Source organism: Muntiacus reevesi, chromosome 4, assembly GCF_963930625.1.
Source record: "Muntiacus reevesi chromosome 4, mMunRee1.1, whole genome shotgun sequence".
In the NCBI taxonomy this organism is placed as follows: domain Eukaryota; kingdom Metazoa; phylum Chordata; class Mammalia; order Artiodactyla; family Cervidae; genus Muntiacus; species Muntiacus reevesi.
In genome coordinates this window covers 141,524,937-141,544,402 of record NC_089252.1, presented here as the reverse complement: position 1 = coordinate 141,544,402, position 19,466 = coordinate 141,524,937, and the positions used below count along the sequence as shown (strand labels likewise).

Genomic DNA, 19,466 nt, shown 5'->3' with positions numbered 1-19,466 from the left:
CCACACTGCAGACAGATTCTTTACCATCTGAGCCACTATTTGCATTTTAAGGTACTACATGCCACATTTACCAAAACCACTTAAAAATGCGTATCTTAAAAAAAGACATGTCGTTAGCCCAGAAATAATAAAGCAGCACGCATGTTGACACCAACTCCTTCCTGTGAAAAGTGGTATTTAGAGAGAAAAAGAGGGAACTCCCTGGTAGTTCAGTGGTTAGAACTCTCCACTCTCCACTGCCAAGAGCCTGGGTTCAATCCCTGGTCAGGGAACTAAGACCCCACAAGCCATACAGCTTGACAGGAAAAAAAAAAGAATGCGTGTTTAAACTGCCTATGAGAAGACAGTACAGTTTGTTCCCAACTACAGTTGGTAAAGGAAAATTCTTCTTATAGAATAATGTCAACAAATAAATGTAGAAAAAATGTTGGAATTAGATATTCATCATTCTGAAGTCCTCATAAAATAACTGACAAAGCAAGGACCATCAACAGGTATTAAAATAATTAAGATTGTTTAAAAAAAAAAAAAAAAAGGAATATTCTAACAGTACCCTGTTAGTAATCTAACAGTAATCTAACAGATTACTTGGAAACTGCAAAAAGAACTTTAAATAAGAAACAGCTGGCTATAACCACATTAATCAAGAGATCAAATAAGGTAAAACTCATAACAGATAGTAAACTGATTTTAATTCACAGACAGATTTACAGAAATTTCTATTTTCTTCTTTTTTGCTTATCTATATTCTCTACTTGTACTACCATGAATATACATTGCTTGTAATATTAACAAATGTCCCAAAAACTGCCTAGTGAATTCAGAAATACAAATCAAGAATTTCAAATAATTCTTTGTTCCATTTCTAGTGACCCAGAATGAGAAAAATTAGATTCAATTAACATACCAAGATGTTCATCACAGAAATTTCTCTAGTGGTAAAAATTGAAAACAGTATTAATACTTGAAAATAGGGAAATAACTAATAAAAATTAGGCTAGATACAGAACAGAACATCATTAGAGCCATTAAAAATTGGTTTCAAAAAATTTTAATAACACAGAAAATACACATAAAATGTTAAAAAAAATTTAAGAGCAACAACACCCTAGTAAAAACTGATTTCCAAAATCATGAATTTCTACATGTAAGGAAGATGTTCCTAAGGAATGAGATGTTTACATTCTCAAAGTAACTTCCCCAAAATTACCAATTACAAGAGGGAAAAGAATAATGATACACCAAAAGAAACTGAATAATATCTTATCCAAATGAAAGAAACTGACATCAGGAGCCTGCATATGTGACAACCACAAAAAGGACAATATATCTACTTATCTAGTAACCCACCAAAAATGTACAACGTACTCTCAAATACTTCAGAAAAATAGTACATGTATTACTCCAAGAGATATTATAGTATACAATATCTTCCTGTATTGTTTCAAAAACAGAAGCTACTTTACTTATACAATGTTTAATTTGCATCAGAAAATGACAGCAAAAAGGAAAGGGTAGTTTCTAAGATATACAAAACTTCAACTTTTTCCTTGTATTAAACGTTACTTCCAGTTTCCTATTAACAGTGTGTTAACAAGTATAGGAAACCAATGGCTTTCTGGCCCTTCAGTAATTAGAAAACAGAAATGGAAATAGAAGTAACTCGTTTACATTAGTAACAGAATAAAACCTTTACAAACAAATATAACAAAAAGAGGACATACGCTAAAAAAAAAATCAGAATGGGCTGGAAAATATATGACAATGGACACTATGATACAACTGTCAATTTTCTGAAACAAATACATAATTATGATGGGATTCCAGTAAGAAGGGCATTTTTCTGTGCATATGTGTGTTAAAACTAAAAATATGACCAAAAGTACCTAAGAAAACTATAGAAGAGTTATGTTTGGTTGGGCTGTATAGCAGAGAAGAAGCACACTGACTCATCAAACTATCAAAATAAATACTATAGAAATAGAGATGAGTGGAACAGAATAAATAATACAGAAACTGGTTCCATTATACAAGAGAATAGAAATAGAGTTCTATTACATGAGAATAGAATATGGCAAAAGCAGTCATTCAATTAAATAGAATGAAACTACTAAACAAAAACACAACTGACTACCCATTTAAAAGAAAATAAAATTAGCACTCCCAACCTTAGACAAAAAATTCCAGACCAATTCAAGATGTAATAAAACAAAAAAAAAAGTTTTGAGAAAATAAGAGACTGCTAAGAACACAAAAGTACAAAATATGAATATATACTGTTATTTAAAATCTTTAAACTTCTATAAGAGCAAAAGAATAAAACCAATAATCAAAAGACACTCAAAATCACTAGCAATGTGGGAATCATAAAATATTAATATGTTAATTTGGCAATTCCACTCCTGAAGAACTATCACATAATAAAACTGTCAGCATATATGGAGATATATATGTGTCTATCCAAACACATATATGTATACATACATATATATGCATAAGTATATATACATGCCTATTGCAAATGGTTTATAATGGCACAAAAAAAAAAAAATTGGAGGCAAAGTGAATGCTCATAAATTAAAATGGTGGAATAAAGCACTATATGATCACACCACAGAATATTATGCAGCCATTCAAAAAAATAACAGAGCTTATTAATCAATCAACATTTTGATTGACTTGGGACTCCCAAGATGCAGCCCTGATGAGAAAAGCACGGAGGAGAAAAAACTATACCTACAATTCTATTTTTGTACACCAAATAATGACCGAAACACTCTCCTTACACAAGTAGAGACAGATGTACACATACATGGACATAGAAAAATATGGAAGGCTACCTGCTAGGTGGTTACATGGGTCTGGAAGAAAGGGAAGGAAGAGGAAACAAGCAAGCAAAAAAAAAAAATCAAAAAGATTATATTGAAAACTAAGTGTGATCACATCGTATGTACCATGAAAATTTAGGTAATTAATACAAAACTCCATGTTTATGACATCTTAAAATGCTTAAGATAGGGACAGTGACTGATGTATTCAAATTCAAAGAAAAAATGCCCATGCCATAAGACATAACATCATGTTCCTTTCTAAGTTTAAAGAAAAACAATGATGTCTTTATATAGGTCAAGGAAACAATAGTACAGTAGAAGCTTTCTTAACCAACTATTGCAACCACTGGATTAACCAATGCTCCTGATTATCCTTATAAACTATATGGACCAATGCTCACTGTATTCTGAATATTAGTGGTTGGGTTCCTGTTCTGAATAACAGTAGCTAACACTTAATGCTTACTATGTGTCTATCACTCTACTAAACACTAAAATATTATTCCTCACAATGCTATTAAGTGCCCATGTTATGGATTAGGATATGAAAGCACAAACATGATAAACTACTTGCCCAAGTCACAAAGCTAATAAGTGTTAAAACTGGGATTCAAATGCAGATGGTTTGGTCAAAGCATCCAGAATCTTAACTAGTCTGCTAACCAGAAAAAATGTACTCTTTCAGAACACTTCCAAAAGTCAAGTGATCTGTACCCAAACCAGTCATCTGTACTTGTTACTGCAATGATGTAATTTACTTATACATTACTAAAAAGAATTGTTTCTATGAAAACTAAATTGACTACTCAGAGAAGTTTCATTAAAGGCAAGCTATCAAAAAATACTTCTGCCAAATGGAAATGATTTCATAAAAAAGATGTAAAGACACAGCCATCAGCCCTCAGATTACTTAGTTCTTGCTGTTCACAGAAACTCAAAATGGAATGGACTCAGTGCATTATGAATATAGCTCACAGGAAAAAAAAAAACTGGAGTCCAACGCGATCTACGCTTAAGGATCAACAATGATGAAAAACAAATGCCTGTTTTAAGTTAACTCTTATCAGTAACGATTAACCAACTACTGGTCCCAATCATCTTGGATAAGAGGGCTTCTACTGTATTTTCTCTGCAACAAATTCGTAAGTTTTTTTATTTAGGTAGTAGAGCACAGTTCCACGAAAAATCAAATCCGCTTTATTGCTAAGCTACAATTTTTGAACGTCAAACTGCAAGTTATTTTGTGATCCTTACCCATCTTGTGTGGGTGGGTATTCGCATTCTTGTCCTTTAGGAAATACACCATTAGGATACAGGTCACATATTGGAACTGAGGGAGGGTCTGTTTGAACTTTTGCTGTGAGATACAAATAAAGCATTAACTTCTGTAGTTAAAAACAAAATTAAGCAGTTATCATTACAGTTTTTCTCAGTTCCTAATTGTTATTACATGTCCTGACTAAGGAATCTCCTTGTTTAACTTTTACAGTTAAAAACAGAAGATATTTCACCACAGTGGCCATCTTCTCTTATTTACAGTTATTTAGGAATAAAAATATCCAACTCCTCATAATTCCATTATGTATTTAAACAGTATATGCTTTGGCACAAAGAACACTTCTAATGTTTCTGTCTTCATTTACTATACTGGAAACAGAATAGCATATAGAAGAAGCTTTCACAAATAAAAATCAAAGAAGTGACAAGAAAATAAAGAAATCCTACAGCAATAAAAGAAAAATATAAAGCCATTATGTATTAATAAAACAGGTAAAAAAATTATTGGAAGGATATATGACATATAAAGGTTAAAGAATATACATTCTCAGTGCTAAAAAGACTTTAGAAACCACATACAAATTTCCAAATACTTGCAAAGTTTCAGTACTTAGCATATTTTTTAAGGACACATTATTTCCCAAACTATATTCTAAGACACCACTGTTCCAAAATGCTTTTTAAAAATATTTAGAGATGTGTCTTTTAAAAGTCTGCATAAGACCTAGTTATATACTTCTCACTCTATGAAGAACAATGCTGTATCCAAGGAATGTCAGGAAGTTACATAATTTATTCAATAATACATGACTTTTGATGTATACCTGCAGCATTTATCAACTACCAAGTTGAAGTGCTAACTCTAAACCTACTTCTGATTATAACCTTGGTTATCTTTTGATTATAACCTGTCTTATGTTACAGGTTTTTTATCTGAAATTTTAACACATACTTTATGACAATCATTTATCTACAGAACCACTTTTTGGTTCCTTCTTTTAATGGAATACTCAGTATTTCACCAACACTATTTTCCTCTTTTTGCGTAGTGTTTAGAATTGTTCTACGGGCAAGCAAACTTGGGAAACACCATTTTAGCTTCCTCATAAGAGGGAACATTTAGAATTTTGGAATAAAAATGACCTTAAGTGTCACCTAATTAAGCTTCACATTCAAATCCAGGAATCCTCTAACATCCCTGACAATGAAGGCAGTCATTAACTCCACAGCTAAAACCCATTCACTCTGGGAGAATTGTAACTGTTAGAAAGCAATATCCCCATTACTTTCATCTCTTAGCTCTACTTTAGTCTTTGCAGTTAAAAAAATTTTTACTCTTCATTGCTACTGCTTCCTTCCTCTCTATGATAAGAAGGCACTTTAACACTTTCACTCATACTCACCAGCCTTCTCAGTGTTTAAGTTGGTACTAGATTTGACTTCTACTAATAGTTCAAATAAGGTATAATCAGTATAAGACTACATTATTGATTCTAAAAATCCTGCTGCTACTGAAAGGTCTGGATTCCTAGCATTTTCCTTCATTGTACAAGCATCCAAAATCCTTAGGATCATACCTATCACCTTACACTAATTTTATATATGCCTATTTAAATTTCAGATTGTTAATAATTCAGTTTTCTTTTGAAATCTCGTTTTTTGTCAATCAAAGGATTATCTCATAATCCTGAAAATTATTTCATCTACAAATCTAATAAAGATGCCTTTTATATTGTCCACAAATTACTAAGACAAGATAAAGGACTCAAAAAGATCATCAGAGAAAATGTAAAGAATTTGTAATCAAAGTAAGTTGAAGCCTAACCTTTACCACTTATTAGCTGTGACTTGGACAAATGGCTAAATGTGCTAAGCCTCAGTTTCCTCATCTACAAAACGAAGAACTAGATGAAATCTTGGATAACCTTTGAAAACTATAATCTACTATGTCCAAGCTATTATCTAAAACTATGAACAATTAGAAGTATCTGTATTGCACTTAATTGTTAACTATCATTTACAATTCTCTCACTTTATAGATGAGGAAAATGAAGGCAATAAACTGCTCCTGATTACATTACTTGGATTATTTCAGAAGTGATTTATGACACAAATAAGACACATTCAAAGCAAATTAGAAAGCAAAAAATCAGAACACAGAAAGAATCTAAAATAGAACCTGAAATAAGGCCAATACAAAACTAGATTTGGCTCTAAATCCTCTAGCAGTCAATTAAAAAAAAGGGGTGGAGGGGGTTAGATTATTTGCATAGTTCATATTTCTGCAACAAAACACATTAACTACTCAGGAAAAGCACAATTATTCTTGATACTAAGATCAGACAAAGAGAGGTCTTTCAAGAGTGCTCATAAAGAAATATAATTAACAGCAAGTTCAACAACCTCCTTAGCTAGAGGCACAATAAAGGCTGACGGTATCATACTAAAATGCCTATCAGTGGAAAAGTCTATCAAGTGCAAATACAAAGCAGCCTCTTAACACTCCTCCCTGCTTATCTACCTTCATTAGGAAGCAATTTTAGAGTATTTGAGAAATAGATCTCTCTCAAGTCATTTTCAGGTAACATTATGTCTTAAAAGTAGTCTATGAACAATTTTTGAATGAAAGGAATGTGACATTATAATTCCTAGAGATTCCTAGAAAGCAAGTAATCTATGCTCATTAAATACAGATTATGCTAGAGGCAGAACTGAAGTCCTGAGTAGAAGGCTCTAACCAGAATAGATGCCTGACTAGAAAGAAAGCAATCCCATCTCCATCTAGAGATGTATCAGGGAAATGTCTGGCAGAGTTAACAGCTTTTTTAAAAAATAAGTATTTTCAACACAGAGATAAAAATGAAAGTCAAACCCTCAATATTCTCATTCACAAAACTTTATCCTAAAGATTTAGCCAGACAATCAATGGTCCCTGATGCCAAAGAGCATACAAGATTAGAACTCATTCTGATTCCCAACCCAATCTTTGTTCCCCAGTACTACAGTCACCCCTTGTTCTCCCTAAGAGTTTCAGGTCCCTTAAGATGTTTGGCTGTATTATTTATAGAAACAAAATACAAGCAAGATCATATTTTAAGTGAATCTGAAATAGCACAATTCAAATATTCCTAATAAAAATTCACCATATTCACAAATTTTAAATAATGTGATTCCTCATTAAATATATCAAGAATCTCTTTAATATCAAAACTGGTAAGTGAACTGCAAATTGTTTATTCTATTACCATATGGTGGCATTATTTAAGTTATCACTGACAAAATTATCTAAATTATTAAGATTTTAAATTATAAAAAGTTTTTTAACTTGCAGTAAAATGCAATAAACTTACTATTAATATTCTTTGACTAAATAACTGAAGAAAATAAAATAACAAGACTGTTAAAACTACTTGCCAAACACTAGTAAGTTTCACTAAATTCTAACTCTATTAGGCCATCACTCATTTCCCTAACATATACCAGGATCTTAAGCAACTTCAAACCTACTCTTCAAGCCTGTTGATTAAAAACCCTTGTAATTTGGCAAGTAGGATCAACTAAAGACACTAACGTCCTCTCTTCTTCTTCTTCTTTTTCTTCTTCTTTCCAGCTGCTCCATCTCCATCACCATCTCCATCTAAGAGAAGACATGTCAAATTCATTTAAACCTTATAAGCAGAGGGACAAAACAAGCACACAAGTACATAGAGTGCATCTTAAATAGCACAGCACAAAGTTGACCCAATACTCTTAGAATTTTGTATATTGTTAGCTTGAAGTATCAGAATTTGACTTGTGCAATCAAAGGCACTAGTAAACTTTACTTTATTCTAAATACAAGAATTGTTGACTAAGACATTTTAAGAAACAATGTATTAAACAACATTTTTTTTAAAGCTAAGAAAAATAATTAGTGCTACTTAAATGCCAGTATAATAATGACTATATGACTTCATCTGAAAGAATACTAGTTACAGTTGATATATGCTTTGCAGTTAAATACTTGTATTTCACAACCTCATGTGATTCTCAAAACAATCCTAACAAGAAATGTTTAAGGGACATGCCCAAGATAATTCTAATAGATAAATAGTAGAAATGGACCAAGAATATCACTTGATTCCTAATCCAGTGAGAAGGAAATGGGGTCTCATATATTTTTTTTCATTTATTTTTATTAGTTGAAAGCTAATTACTTTACAATATTGTAGTGGTTTTTGCCATACCTTGACATGAATCAGCCATGGATTTATATGTGTTCCCCATCCCGATCCCCCCTCCCACCTCCCTCCCCATCCCACACCTCTGGGTCTTCCCAGTGCACCAGCCCTGAGCACTTGTCTCATGCATCCAACCTGGGTTGGTGATCTGTTTCACCCTTGATAGTATACTTATTTCAATGCTATTCTCTCAGAAAAAGAGACACAGATGTACAGAACAGACTTTGGGGTCTCATATTTTAAAATACCTTTTCCTACCTAGTTGTTATCAGAGAAAGAGTTCTCTTTATGCGTCAAATTGTATACAAAAAAAAAAAAAAAACTTACTTTTCCTAGGTTCATAGTTCTCAGATTCTCAAAAGCACCTGATGACCAAAACTGAGAACTATTTCAAAAAACAGTTGGCAAAAAGACTATCCAAAACAGCCACAATATGCTTGTCAGTTTTCATGATAACTTTCTATGCAGCCCAAAGCCCATAAACTTAGAGAAAAAAACAAAGAATATAATTATGACCAAGATTAAATAGGAAGTTAAAAGTATTTTAAATAAAGGTATCAAAAATAGACCTAAGTATCTGAATTTCTAAAAATGCTGCTCAATACATTTTAACAATCATTTCTGAAGTATGCTTATCTACCCACAAATAACATAACTAAGAAAAAGGGATGAATGGGACACTGTTTCCGATAATTAGAAGTTGATAGTTTAACAGTATGCCTAGCATATAATATTTTTTAAAATGTTTCACCTAGTGGTAGTAACTCATGTTTATTTAGCATTAATAATTTTAGTAAAATCCACACTCATCAAAAAATGTCAAATGAGTGCTTATATTTTCTGTTCAAAGTGCTCCCTTTTTACTGCTAGACTGATAAAAGCCATAAAAGAAATCTCACCACACTAACTATATATTCTAATTATCACTCAATCACTGATTTATACTGACCTCTACTTGTCTGTGAGCTCCTTAAGGATTAGACACCATTAAGCACAGTGCCAAGCACGTGATAAATATTCAATCTATTCAATAAATGAGTGTCCTTTTAGTTTATTGTTTATATTTATTTTCACCAAATTGAGAAATAGGAAACAGCAGTTTGGCAAAGAGGAAGGTAACATAATCTAAGGCTTTAATGGGCTGAGTGATAGGAAACTACAACTATTTGACAATTTTTGACCAACAAAATTACGTTTCTTATATTCAATCTTATTATATCAACAGAAACACAGTAGGGAAAACAAATACTACTGATTTACTCATTAGTGGTTTCTAAAGTCAAAGCTTTAACAAAAACAACACTAAAAATTTTGGAAAACACAACTTTCAACATCCTCATGTGTCATATAATCTAATTAGCATATTGTGCTTTACAGTTTTAACAGCAGCCATCTTCATTCATTCAATAAATGTGTGCTGAGTTCTTCAGTGACAGAACAGTAAACAAGATAGTCTTTGTTCTGGACAAATATTCAACGTAGCACACTGCAATTTACTTAGACTGAACCTGCAACAAAGGCTTTATGATGTGTAACCAGTTTTAAACACACATTCAAAATCATACCAGCACTGTGACCTTGATCAAGTTAATTAGCCTCCACCACCATGGTATCTTCAACTTTAAAATGGGTAAGATGAAGCTCCTCCTCTGATACTGGATCATCCTTCTAAGGTTAATTATTTTATCCAATGTCCAAGGTTGCTATTCAGCACAGAAAAACGGCCACTTGTGCTAGAATGATGGTAGAGCCAGGATCTAAATTTTAATACCATATGCTCACACTTCCACCTATCAGTGAAGTGAAATCATGTCCGACTCTTTGCGACCCCATGGACTGTAGCCTACCAAGTTCCTCCGTCCATGGGATTTTCCAGGCAAGAATACTGGAGTGGGTTGCCATTTCCTTCTCCAGATCTTCCCGACCCAGGGATTGAACCTGGGTCTCCCACACCGTAGGCAGAGGCTTTACCGTCTGAGTCACCAGGGAAGTCCTTTCCACCTATCATACCATGCTACAATTTATGTTTTTAATGTCTGTCTTTCAGAGCATCTCAGGATACTCTAAATAGACAGAGACCGTTCTTTTCTGCATTAGCACCATGCCCAAATCAATTAATACTTGATATGACAACTGGACATCAATATGTAAAAAAAAAAAAAAAAAAAAGAATCTCAATCCTTACCTTATATAAAAATTAATTCTAAATGGACATAGACCTAAGCATATAAAACATCATATACATAAAGCAGTTCTTCCTTTTAACATTTATGACACATACAAAACTTACTGAAAAGAATACAAGAGAAAAATCTTCATGACTTTAAACACATCAATTATTTAACTTTTGGACAAGACACAAAAAAACATGACCCAGAAAGGAAAAAAGTTGATAAACTGGACTTCATCAAAATTAAAATCTTTTCTGCTACAAACAATACAAGCATGGGGGAAAAGGGCTGCAAAATATGTAACTGATGAAGAACTTGCATAAAGAACTACTTACACCTCAGTAAGACAACAAATAACCCAACTGAAAAATAAACAAATGGTACTGAACATACACTTCAAAGATAAATGAAAGACAAATAAAAATATGAAAAGATGACATACCACTATACACCTACTGGACTAAAATTAAAATAAACAGTACCAGTGCTTATGAGGATACAAAGGGACCGGAACTTTCAAACACTGTTGACAAGAATGCAAAACAGTTTGATAAGTTTCTTATGAGGTTAAACATACACTTACCACATTACCAGCAACTGTACTCTTAGGTATTTACTCAGAAGAAATGAAAACATAAGCCTACACGTATGCAAATGATCACAGTAACTTTATCCATAAGAGACAAAACCTGGAAACAATCCAAATAGTCACTAACTAGTAAATGGACAAATTTGGAATATTACTCAGCAATAAAAAGTAATAAACTACTGATACATATGCCAACTGGGTAACTCTCAAAAATATTATGCTAAGTGAAACAAGCCAAACACCAAAATGGCTGCATACTATAAAAATTCCATTCATGCAGTATTGTAGAAAAAACGAGAGGAACAGAAAATATATCAAAATATATAGAGCAAGAGAACTGACTACAAAAGGGCAAAGGGAACATTTTGTGTGGGAATGAAAATGTTAAATGGATATGGTATATGGTCTATATGTTGGGTGTGGTGCTCAGTTGTGTCAGACTCTTTGAGACCCCACAGACTGTAGCCTGCCAGGCTCCTCTCTCCACAGTTTCCCAGGTAAGAATACTAGAGTGGATCTTCCTGACCGAGGAGTCAAACCCCAGTCTCCTGCATTGCAGGCAGATCCTTTATCATCTGAGCCACCAGGGTTAGCACATCGTCAAACACCCACAGGATTACCTTTCCACATCAATACCCCCATTTGCAAATAAACAAATCTAAAATTAAACTCAGCATAACCTTTTTTGCCTGCAGCACCCTCTTCTAATCTCTGAACCAACTTTCCCTCTTTACCTCACCATTTCAATCAGTGGTACCAACATCCAGTCACCCAAATTCGAAACCTAGACCCCTAGAATCTGCTAATTTCTCCTCTATCCTTCTCTCCAGATTTCGTTGTTGTTTAGTCATTAAGTCATGTCGACTCTTTCATGACCCCATGAAAGCCCTCTATCCAGACTGAAAGCCACTAAATCCTTTGAATTTTGCTTCCAGGATCACTGTTCCATTGAACCCTTCCTTTCCATTCTCATTACCACATGCCTGAGGCTATTGTCAACTGGCTTCCAAAATGATCTCCATGCCTCTATTTCCTCACTTCTAACAAACCTGCATGTACATGAAGAATATATTATCTTTTCAGAACATTCTTCTTTTAAGAACGCTCAAATTCATAGAAAAAGAGATTAGATTTGAGGTTACCAGAGACAGGGTGGGCAGATGAAGGTGGTCAAAAGGTACAACTTCCAGTTAGAAGATAAATTACTACGAGGGCTTCCCTGGTGGCTCAGATGGTAAAGAACTTGCCTGCAATGTGGGAGACCCAGGTTTGATCCCTGGGTCAGGAAGATCCCTGGAGAAGGGAATGGCAACCAACTCCAGTATTCCTGCCTGGAGAATTCCATGGACAGAGAACCTGGCAGGCTACAGTCTGTGGGGTCACAAAGAGTCAGACACAACTGAGCGAAACTCTGTCTTTGAGAGATGTAAGGTACATGATTAACATAATTAATATTGCTTTATGTTATATATGAAAATTCTTAAAATAGTAAATCCTAAGAGTTCTCACAAGGAAAAAAATTTTTTTCTTTTATTCTGTATCTATATGAGCTGACGAATATTCACTAAGCTTACGTGGTAATCATTTTACAATGTACATAAGTCAAATCATTGCGCTGTATACCTTAAACACACACAGAACTGTATGCCAATTATAAAACTGGGAGGAAAAAAGAATTAACAAATGAAAAATGGGAAAAAGGAACTGATCGAAGACTCCCTCAATGAATCACCTCATAATGAGGCCAGTATGCATTGTTTACTACACTTTGAATACTCTCTCAGCATTGTCCTGCCCCACAATGGTCCTGTTTGCTTGGCTTTTATTTAAGTTCCATTCCTTCAAATGAGCTTTCCTTCAGCAATCAGCTCACAATTCCACCTCCAAATTTCAGTAACTTTTACTGCAGGTACCAGTATACTTTATCACCTCTATGTTTTGTCCTCCACAATGATCAATTTTCCTTAGGAACAAAGATGCTGAACTATTAGCTTTCCAGCCACTCAGACTTCTCACACAGTTAAACAGTATTGGCTGATCCTCATTATCAAAATGAATTAGGAATATGATGAACCAAATTGGAGAAAACTAGTATTTCTAAAATCTGCTTTAATACATTGAAGATTTCCATTCTGAAAAGCAAAATTTCCTCCTTCAATGTCTAGGGATTCATATAACTCTGTAGAAGTGCAATGAAACAAGGCATTATCTTCAAAGCAGCTGATACCCTACACATAGTGAGTCAACAGCAACCTGGAATTTATAATTACTGTTCTTGTTAAGAGTTCAATATATGTTCATAATCTGAAGTATAAACCAAGGCAGAATGGACAAGACTTCTGCTTAAAGAAAACAAAAATCTAACTATTTTCCTTTTCCTTGAGTCTGAAACCAAGCAGGACTCTGTGGGACAGATCCTGCCTCTTGGTGGTAAAAGAGCTTTAAACTCTTGGGCTTTCCCTGAGTTCCAAAGAACAAATTTAACCAGAGACATGAGAAAAACCCAGAAACAAAGGACAACAGTCCAACAACACAAAATCATAATAGTTTAGCCACACAGAGTAAAGGACCTTTAGTTTCTCCTCAAGGGCTATAGATAATACTGAGCCACATTCTTGAGTTGGTTTGCAGATACTAAACCCCCTACCAGGCAGAAAAGTTAGCTGTATGCTGACTCCAGATAAGTTGAAGCCAGAAAACTGATAACTGAGATTCCCAAAAAGTCACCCTGATAGTGCACAAACAACCAATCAGAAGAATGTCCACAAGCTGATCAGACATATGGCAACCCTCACCCCTAATGCTGCCTTTAAAAATCCTTCCCTAAAAGCCTTGTTTTAGAAGTGCCAAAGAACAGCAAGGAGAAAAAGAAAGCGTTCTTAAGAGAACAACGAAAAGGAAAATAGAATGGGAAAGACTAGAGATCTCTTCAAGAAAATTAGATACCAAGGGAACATTTCATGCAGAGATAGACACAATAAAGGACAGAAATGGTATGAACCAAGCAGAAGATATTAAGAAGAGGTGGCAAGAATACACAGAAGAACTGTACAAAAAAGATCTTAATGACCCAGATAACCACCATGGTGTCAACCAGTCACCTAGAGCCATACATCCTGGAGTGTAAAGTCAACTGGGCCTTAGGAAGCATCACTACGAACAAAGTTAGTGGAGGTGATGGAATTCCAGCTGAGCTATTTCAAATCCTAAATGATGCTGTGAAAGTGCTGCACTCAATATGCCAGCAAACTTGGAAAACTCAGCAGTAGCCACAGGACTGGAAAAGGTCAGTTTTCATTTCAATCCCAAAGAAGAGCAATGCCAAAAAAATGTTCAAACTACAATACAATTACACTCATATCACATGCTAGTGAAGTAATGTTCAAAATCCTTCAAGCTAGGCTTCAGCAGTATGTGAACCGAGAACTTCTAGATGTACAAGCTGGATTAGAAAATGCAGAGGAACCAGAGATCAAATTGCCAACATCTGCTGGATCATGGAAAAAGCAAGGGAATTTCAGAAAAGCAACTACTTCTGCTTCACTGACTATGCAGATCACAACAAACTGTGGAAAATTATTTAAGAGATAGGAATACCAGACCACTTTACCTGCCTCCTGAGAAACCTGTATGCAGGTCAAGAAGCAACAGTTAGAACCGGACATGAAACAACAAACTGGTTTCAAATTGGGAAATGAGAACATCAAGGCTGTACACTGTCACCCTGCTTATTTAACTTATATGCAGAATACATCATGTGAAATGCCAGGCTGGATGAAGCACAGACTGGAATCAAGACTGCCGGGAGAAATATCAATAACCTCAGCTACACAGATGACACTACCCTAATGGCAGAAAATGAAGAGGAACTAAAAAGCTTCTTGATGAGGGTGAAAGAAGACAGTGAAAAATCGGGCTTAAAACTCAGCATTCAAAAAACGAACATCATGGCATCCAGTCCCATCACTTCACGGGCAAATAGATAGGGAAAAAAATGGCAACAGTGACAGACTTTATTTTCTTGGGCTCCAAAATCACTGCAGATGGTGATTGCAGCCATGAAATTAAAAGATGCTTGCTCCTTAGAAAAGCAAAAACACCATTTTGCCGACAAAGGTCCGTACAGTCTAAGTTATGGTTTTTCCAGTAGTCATGCACATCCATAAAGAAGGCTATGTGCCAAAAAATTGATGCTTTTGAATTGTGGTGCTGGAGAAGGCTCTTGAGGGTCCCATGAACAGAAAGGAGATCAAACCAGTCAATCTTAAAGGAAATCATTCCTGATTATCATACTGGAAGGACTGATGCTGACACTAAAGCGTCAACACTTTGGCCACCTGATAGGAAGAGCCGACTCACTGGAAAAGATCCTGATGCTGGGAAAGATTGAGGGCAGAAGGGGAAGGGGGTGACAGAGGATGAGATGGTTTGATGGCAACACTGACTCAAATGAACATGAGTTTGAGAAAATGCCAGGAGATAGTGAAGGAAAGGGAAGCCTGGAGTGCCACAAGCCATGTGGTCGGCGAGGAGTTGGACACGACTGAGTGACTGAACAACAAAAAGCTTTCAGAGCTTTTGAGCATGAGATGTCCATTCTCCCTGTTTGGCATTTTGCAATTAAGCACTGTACTTTCCTTTGCTACAACCCAGTGTCCATGTTCGGTATCAATTCTTGGCAATTTTTTTTTTTTTTTTTACTAAATTTGACCATAATCTCCTTGAAGGCTTACAGAACTTATCTTCCTAAAGGAAGCACAACTGCTTTGCATTATCCTAACACGAGAAAAGTACAACAGGTATTTGTTGCTAAAGATTGGAAGGCATAAGCCCTAGTTGGCAGTGCTTGAGGAAGAACAGCTCACAGCAGTATATAATTAAGAATGGGAAGCCCCATCTCCTCTTCTGCCTAAAGAGGCTATAGAATAATAGTTCTCCCAACTAATCACTCCCTCTGCTGTCTTATTGATAGTATCAATTCCTACAATTCCAAGAATTGCTGTCTCTATAGAAACCTTTGGCAAAAGCTCCAAAATACAAGGATTTGGGGCCAGTAAATTCATAATAGGTTTTAGAAGCACTCCAATGTGCTCCTTTGAAAATAAATACAAGTATCTTTGATATAGTACAAGGAACAGACTTGGAATCAGGAAGATCCCCTGGAGGAGGGCATGGCAACTCACTCCAGTATTCTTGCCTGGAGAATCCTATGGACAGAGGAGACTTGCGCTACGGTCCATATGGTCACAAAGAGTCAGACATGATTGAAGTGATTTAACATGCACAGGTGCTAGATTTGAAACTGACTTTATTTACACATACTAACTGTGTCAGATTGGGCAAATCATGTAACTATCATTTCCTGTTTGCTAGGTTTTTGTGAGGGTAAAATAAAAATGGATGGAAGTATCCTAAGATAGTGCCTAGTACATATTAGTTGTTCAATAAAAGTAAGATCAACATTCATTCAATTTTATCTTATTAATACTCATCTACTACTTGGCTTTTTACCAAGTACGTTTTAAAAAGCTGAGATCTGTGTTACTTAAGCATTCAACATATCCAACTTTTTAAAGAGTTGCTAATAAATACCTTTTTGTTTTAACCTGTGACATTAAGGTTTTAACATCAATTAAGTAAAATATCTGAGAATATTGGATTATATTGACAAATAAGCAGCTTTATATTTTCTTGCCCTCCTAACCATAAAATTCAAATGAACCATTTACCTTCATCGTCATCATCTCTTTCTTTCTCTTCCAATGCTTGTCTTTCCAATTGTCTTGCCAACTCATCAACTGAGGCTCCTGCTTCTTTATCAGGTTCCTGTTGCCCTGTTGATCAAATATAACAACTAAATCAAATCTGACAAAGGTATCTTCCCACTAGAATATGTTCTAAGGAAGCTAAAAATCACATAACTCTTCCTGACAAGTGTTCAGGAAACAAAAACTGAACCATTATAAGGAGAATAGAATTTATTTAATGACAGAAAAATCTTCCATATCTAAGTGGTACTGCCCATTTAACAAGATACTCATTAGGCATTCTCTGTGCTGAGAGCTAATGATGAGGTGGTCCTACCCTTAAGTAGCTTAACTTTCTAAAGTATTTAACAATTAATCTACAGCAAATATTTTATTAACCAAGCAGGAACTTAAGATGAGCAATAAATGCTGAAGGCCTTAGTAAGATGATGTCTGTGGGAAATCCTGGAAGCTTCAGGGGTTCAGACAGAAACTCAAGCTGAGCAGGGTAAAATCAAAATATATAGGAATAGTTATTCCATTACTAAAAAAAAAAAAAAAAAAAATTCCCCAACAGCTAAACACAAGACCAGGCCCTGCTCTAGAAAGGATTACAATCTAGCCATAGGAGTAATATGTAAAAAGAGGTAGCATTACCAGGTAGTACATGAGGTGACATGCTAGCTACCATAGAGAATTCATACTGAGATACACAACTGTTAAAAACATATTAGGGTTGGTCTGCTAAACACCGTAAAGGACAAATTGAAGAGTTTGGATTTCATCTGAAAGCCAGGAACAGCCACCAAACTATGTCCTGAAATTAAATTTTGCTCTGAAAGTGTCCCAGCATCTACAACTCTCCCTCTTCAACTCCCAACTAATCAAAATTTCAGAAAGATACAGATTAACCCTCTTCAACCTCTCTCAACTCCACTTCATCATTTCTGGCCTTTCCATTTTTCTCTCATTCTTTCCGCAGCTGATTTTAACAGTACAAATAATTTTTCCTAAAATGAAGGCCTTGATGCACCAAAAACAATGACTTCTCATATTCAAATATTTAAGTTTCTAACTTATAATCTAACTGTAAACTTCCAGCTGTTTTCTTTGAGTTACCAGTGGATTTAGAGTAGCTTCATTTGGACTCAAGCATATTCTACCCAGACTGCCTACAAGTGGCATCATAATTCAGGCCTAAAGCCCCAAAGCTTAATGATACTGTAGGATTAGGCGGTGAGGATTCACACCGCCGCCACACATCCTGCTATTACTACTCAGTGACAAGAGCACATTCTCAGACACACACACCCCCAAATTCACACAAACACACACACCCCAAAAGTGCAGCGCGCCACAAAATCACACATCCACACACCTACCCACCCAAACAGTGACAAGAGCGCGTGGGCATTCTCTCACACACACCCCAAATTCACACACACACCCAACTCCAAAGTGCGGCGCGCCACAAAAATCCCTCCGTAAACTAGGATGATAGGGGGAGGTGCGATCCAGGCACTAAGACTTGCCCACTCCACCCCCACTCTCGACGAAAAGATGTCCCACGTCTCTCCAGCACAGAGGCGGCAGTGTGGTCAGAACCAGATTCTCAAGGAGGAGGCCAACCCGCAAGGTGGGAGGGCTGGGCCCGGTGCATGGCTTCAAGTCCTTCGCATCGTCTGCGTGGGAGCGAAGTTCCGGCAATTTAGAAGCTCTGTCCCAGCAACCCCACAGAAACCGAGGCACCCTCTTCTCCGCCACCTCACATCCAAAAGACGCCTGGAAGAAGTCACCTCTTCCCGGGACTGGGAATCTGTAGCGCTCCCGTGACACACGTTCAGTCCTGGGAGTCAGTCCACGGTGCTCAGTTCCCGGGCCCTGTCACCAACGCCGAGCCCAACCGAGCGGTTCGGCCATCCCGGCGGGGACTGGGAAAACATAAAACTCCCCTTTACCTGGGGCAGCCCCTTTACTCTTCTTCTTCTTCCGTCTTTTTTTCTTGGCCGCCTCTTCAGCCGTAGAGGCAGCTCCCTCTTCCCTGTCGTCTGGATCCAGGTCGCCATTCAGGTGGCTCCCGCAGGACGCTGCCTCCTCCACACCCGCCATGTTGCCCGAGAGAGCGCGAGGCACTGAAACAGAGGAGCGAGGGCCCGCTCCTTATCAGCGACGCCGGAAGTTGCTCTCGATGGTAGAGGCGCGGGGAATGCTGGGACTACGGAGGACTCGACTGTGAGGGCGGTGCGCGGGGAGGGGCCGGACTCACCCCCAGCACGCGCGAGCGTGGCCGAGGAGACGTGAAACACCTAGCGAAACCAGACTTTTCCCCCTTCTCTCGCTTCGGGCAGACTTGCCTGCTTAAGGTCAGGTTGAAAGCCCGCGCCTGATTTGTGGACAGGTATTCACCCCGCGGGAGAGAGGCTCCTCGACTGAAACCGAAAACTTTTAGATTTCGTGGTTTTATACTGGGCACCAGAAGCGAGGAGAAGGTCGAAAAAATTGCATTAACTTGTACACAGCTCTTTTATGACTCGAAGGGACTGCGTTTTTACTCACTATTACAGCTCACAGCGAGGCTGTCCAGGCTGTTAAGAAGATATACCTATAAAGGCTCTGACTGAATCAGTCAG

At 36.5% G+C, this 19,466-nt stretch overlaps 1 protein-coding gene across 1 annotated transcript in view; it reads right to left on the bottom strand.

Annotated features, from left to right (window-relative positions):
* The window catches only part of METAP2 (methionyl aminopeptidase 2), a 31,199-nt gene extending 12,207 nt beyond the window's left edge, over positions 1 to 18,992 (bottom strand). Inside the window, exons 1-4 of the mRNA XM_065934233.1 lie at positions 18,795 to 18,992; positions 16,819 to 16,923; positions 7,681 to 7,746; positions 4,086 to 4,188 (exon numbers count right to left, since the gene is read on the bottom strand). Coding sequence (XP_065790305.1) covers positions 4,086 to 4,188; positions 7,681 to 7,746; positions 16,819 to 16,923; positions 18,795 to 18,945 — 425 coding nt within the window. The 5' untranslated portion in view covers positions 18,946 to 18,992. The remainder of the gene's footprint in view (positions 1 to 4,085; positions 4,189 to 7,680; positions 7,747 to 16,818; positions 16,924 to 18,794) is intronic.
* Positions 18,993 to 19,466: the final 474 nt, after the last annotated feature.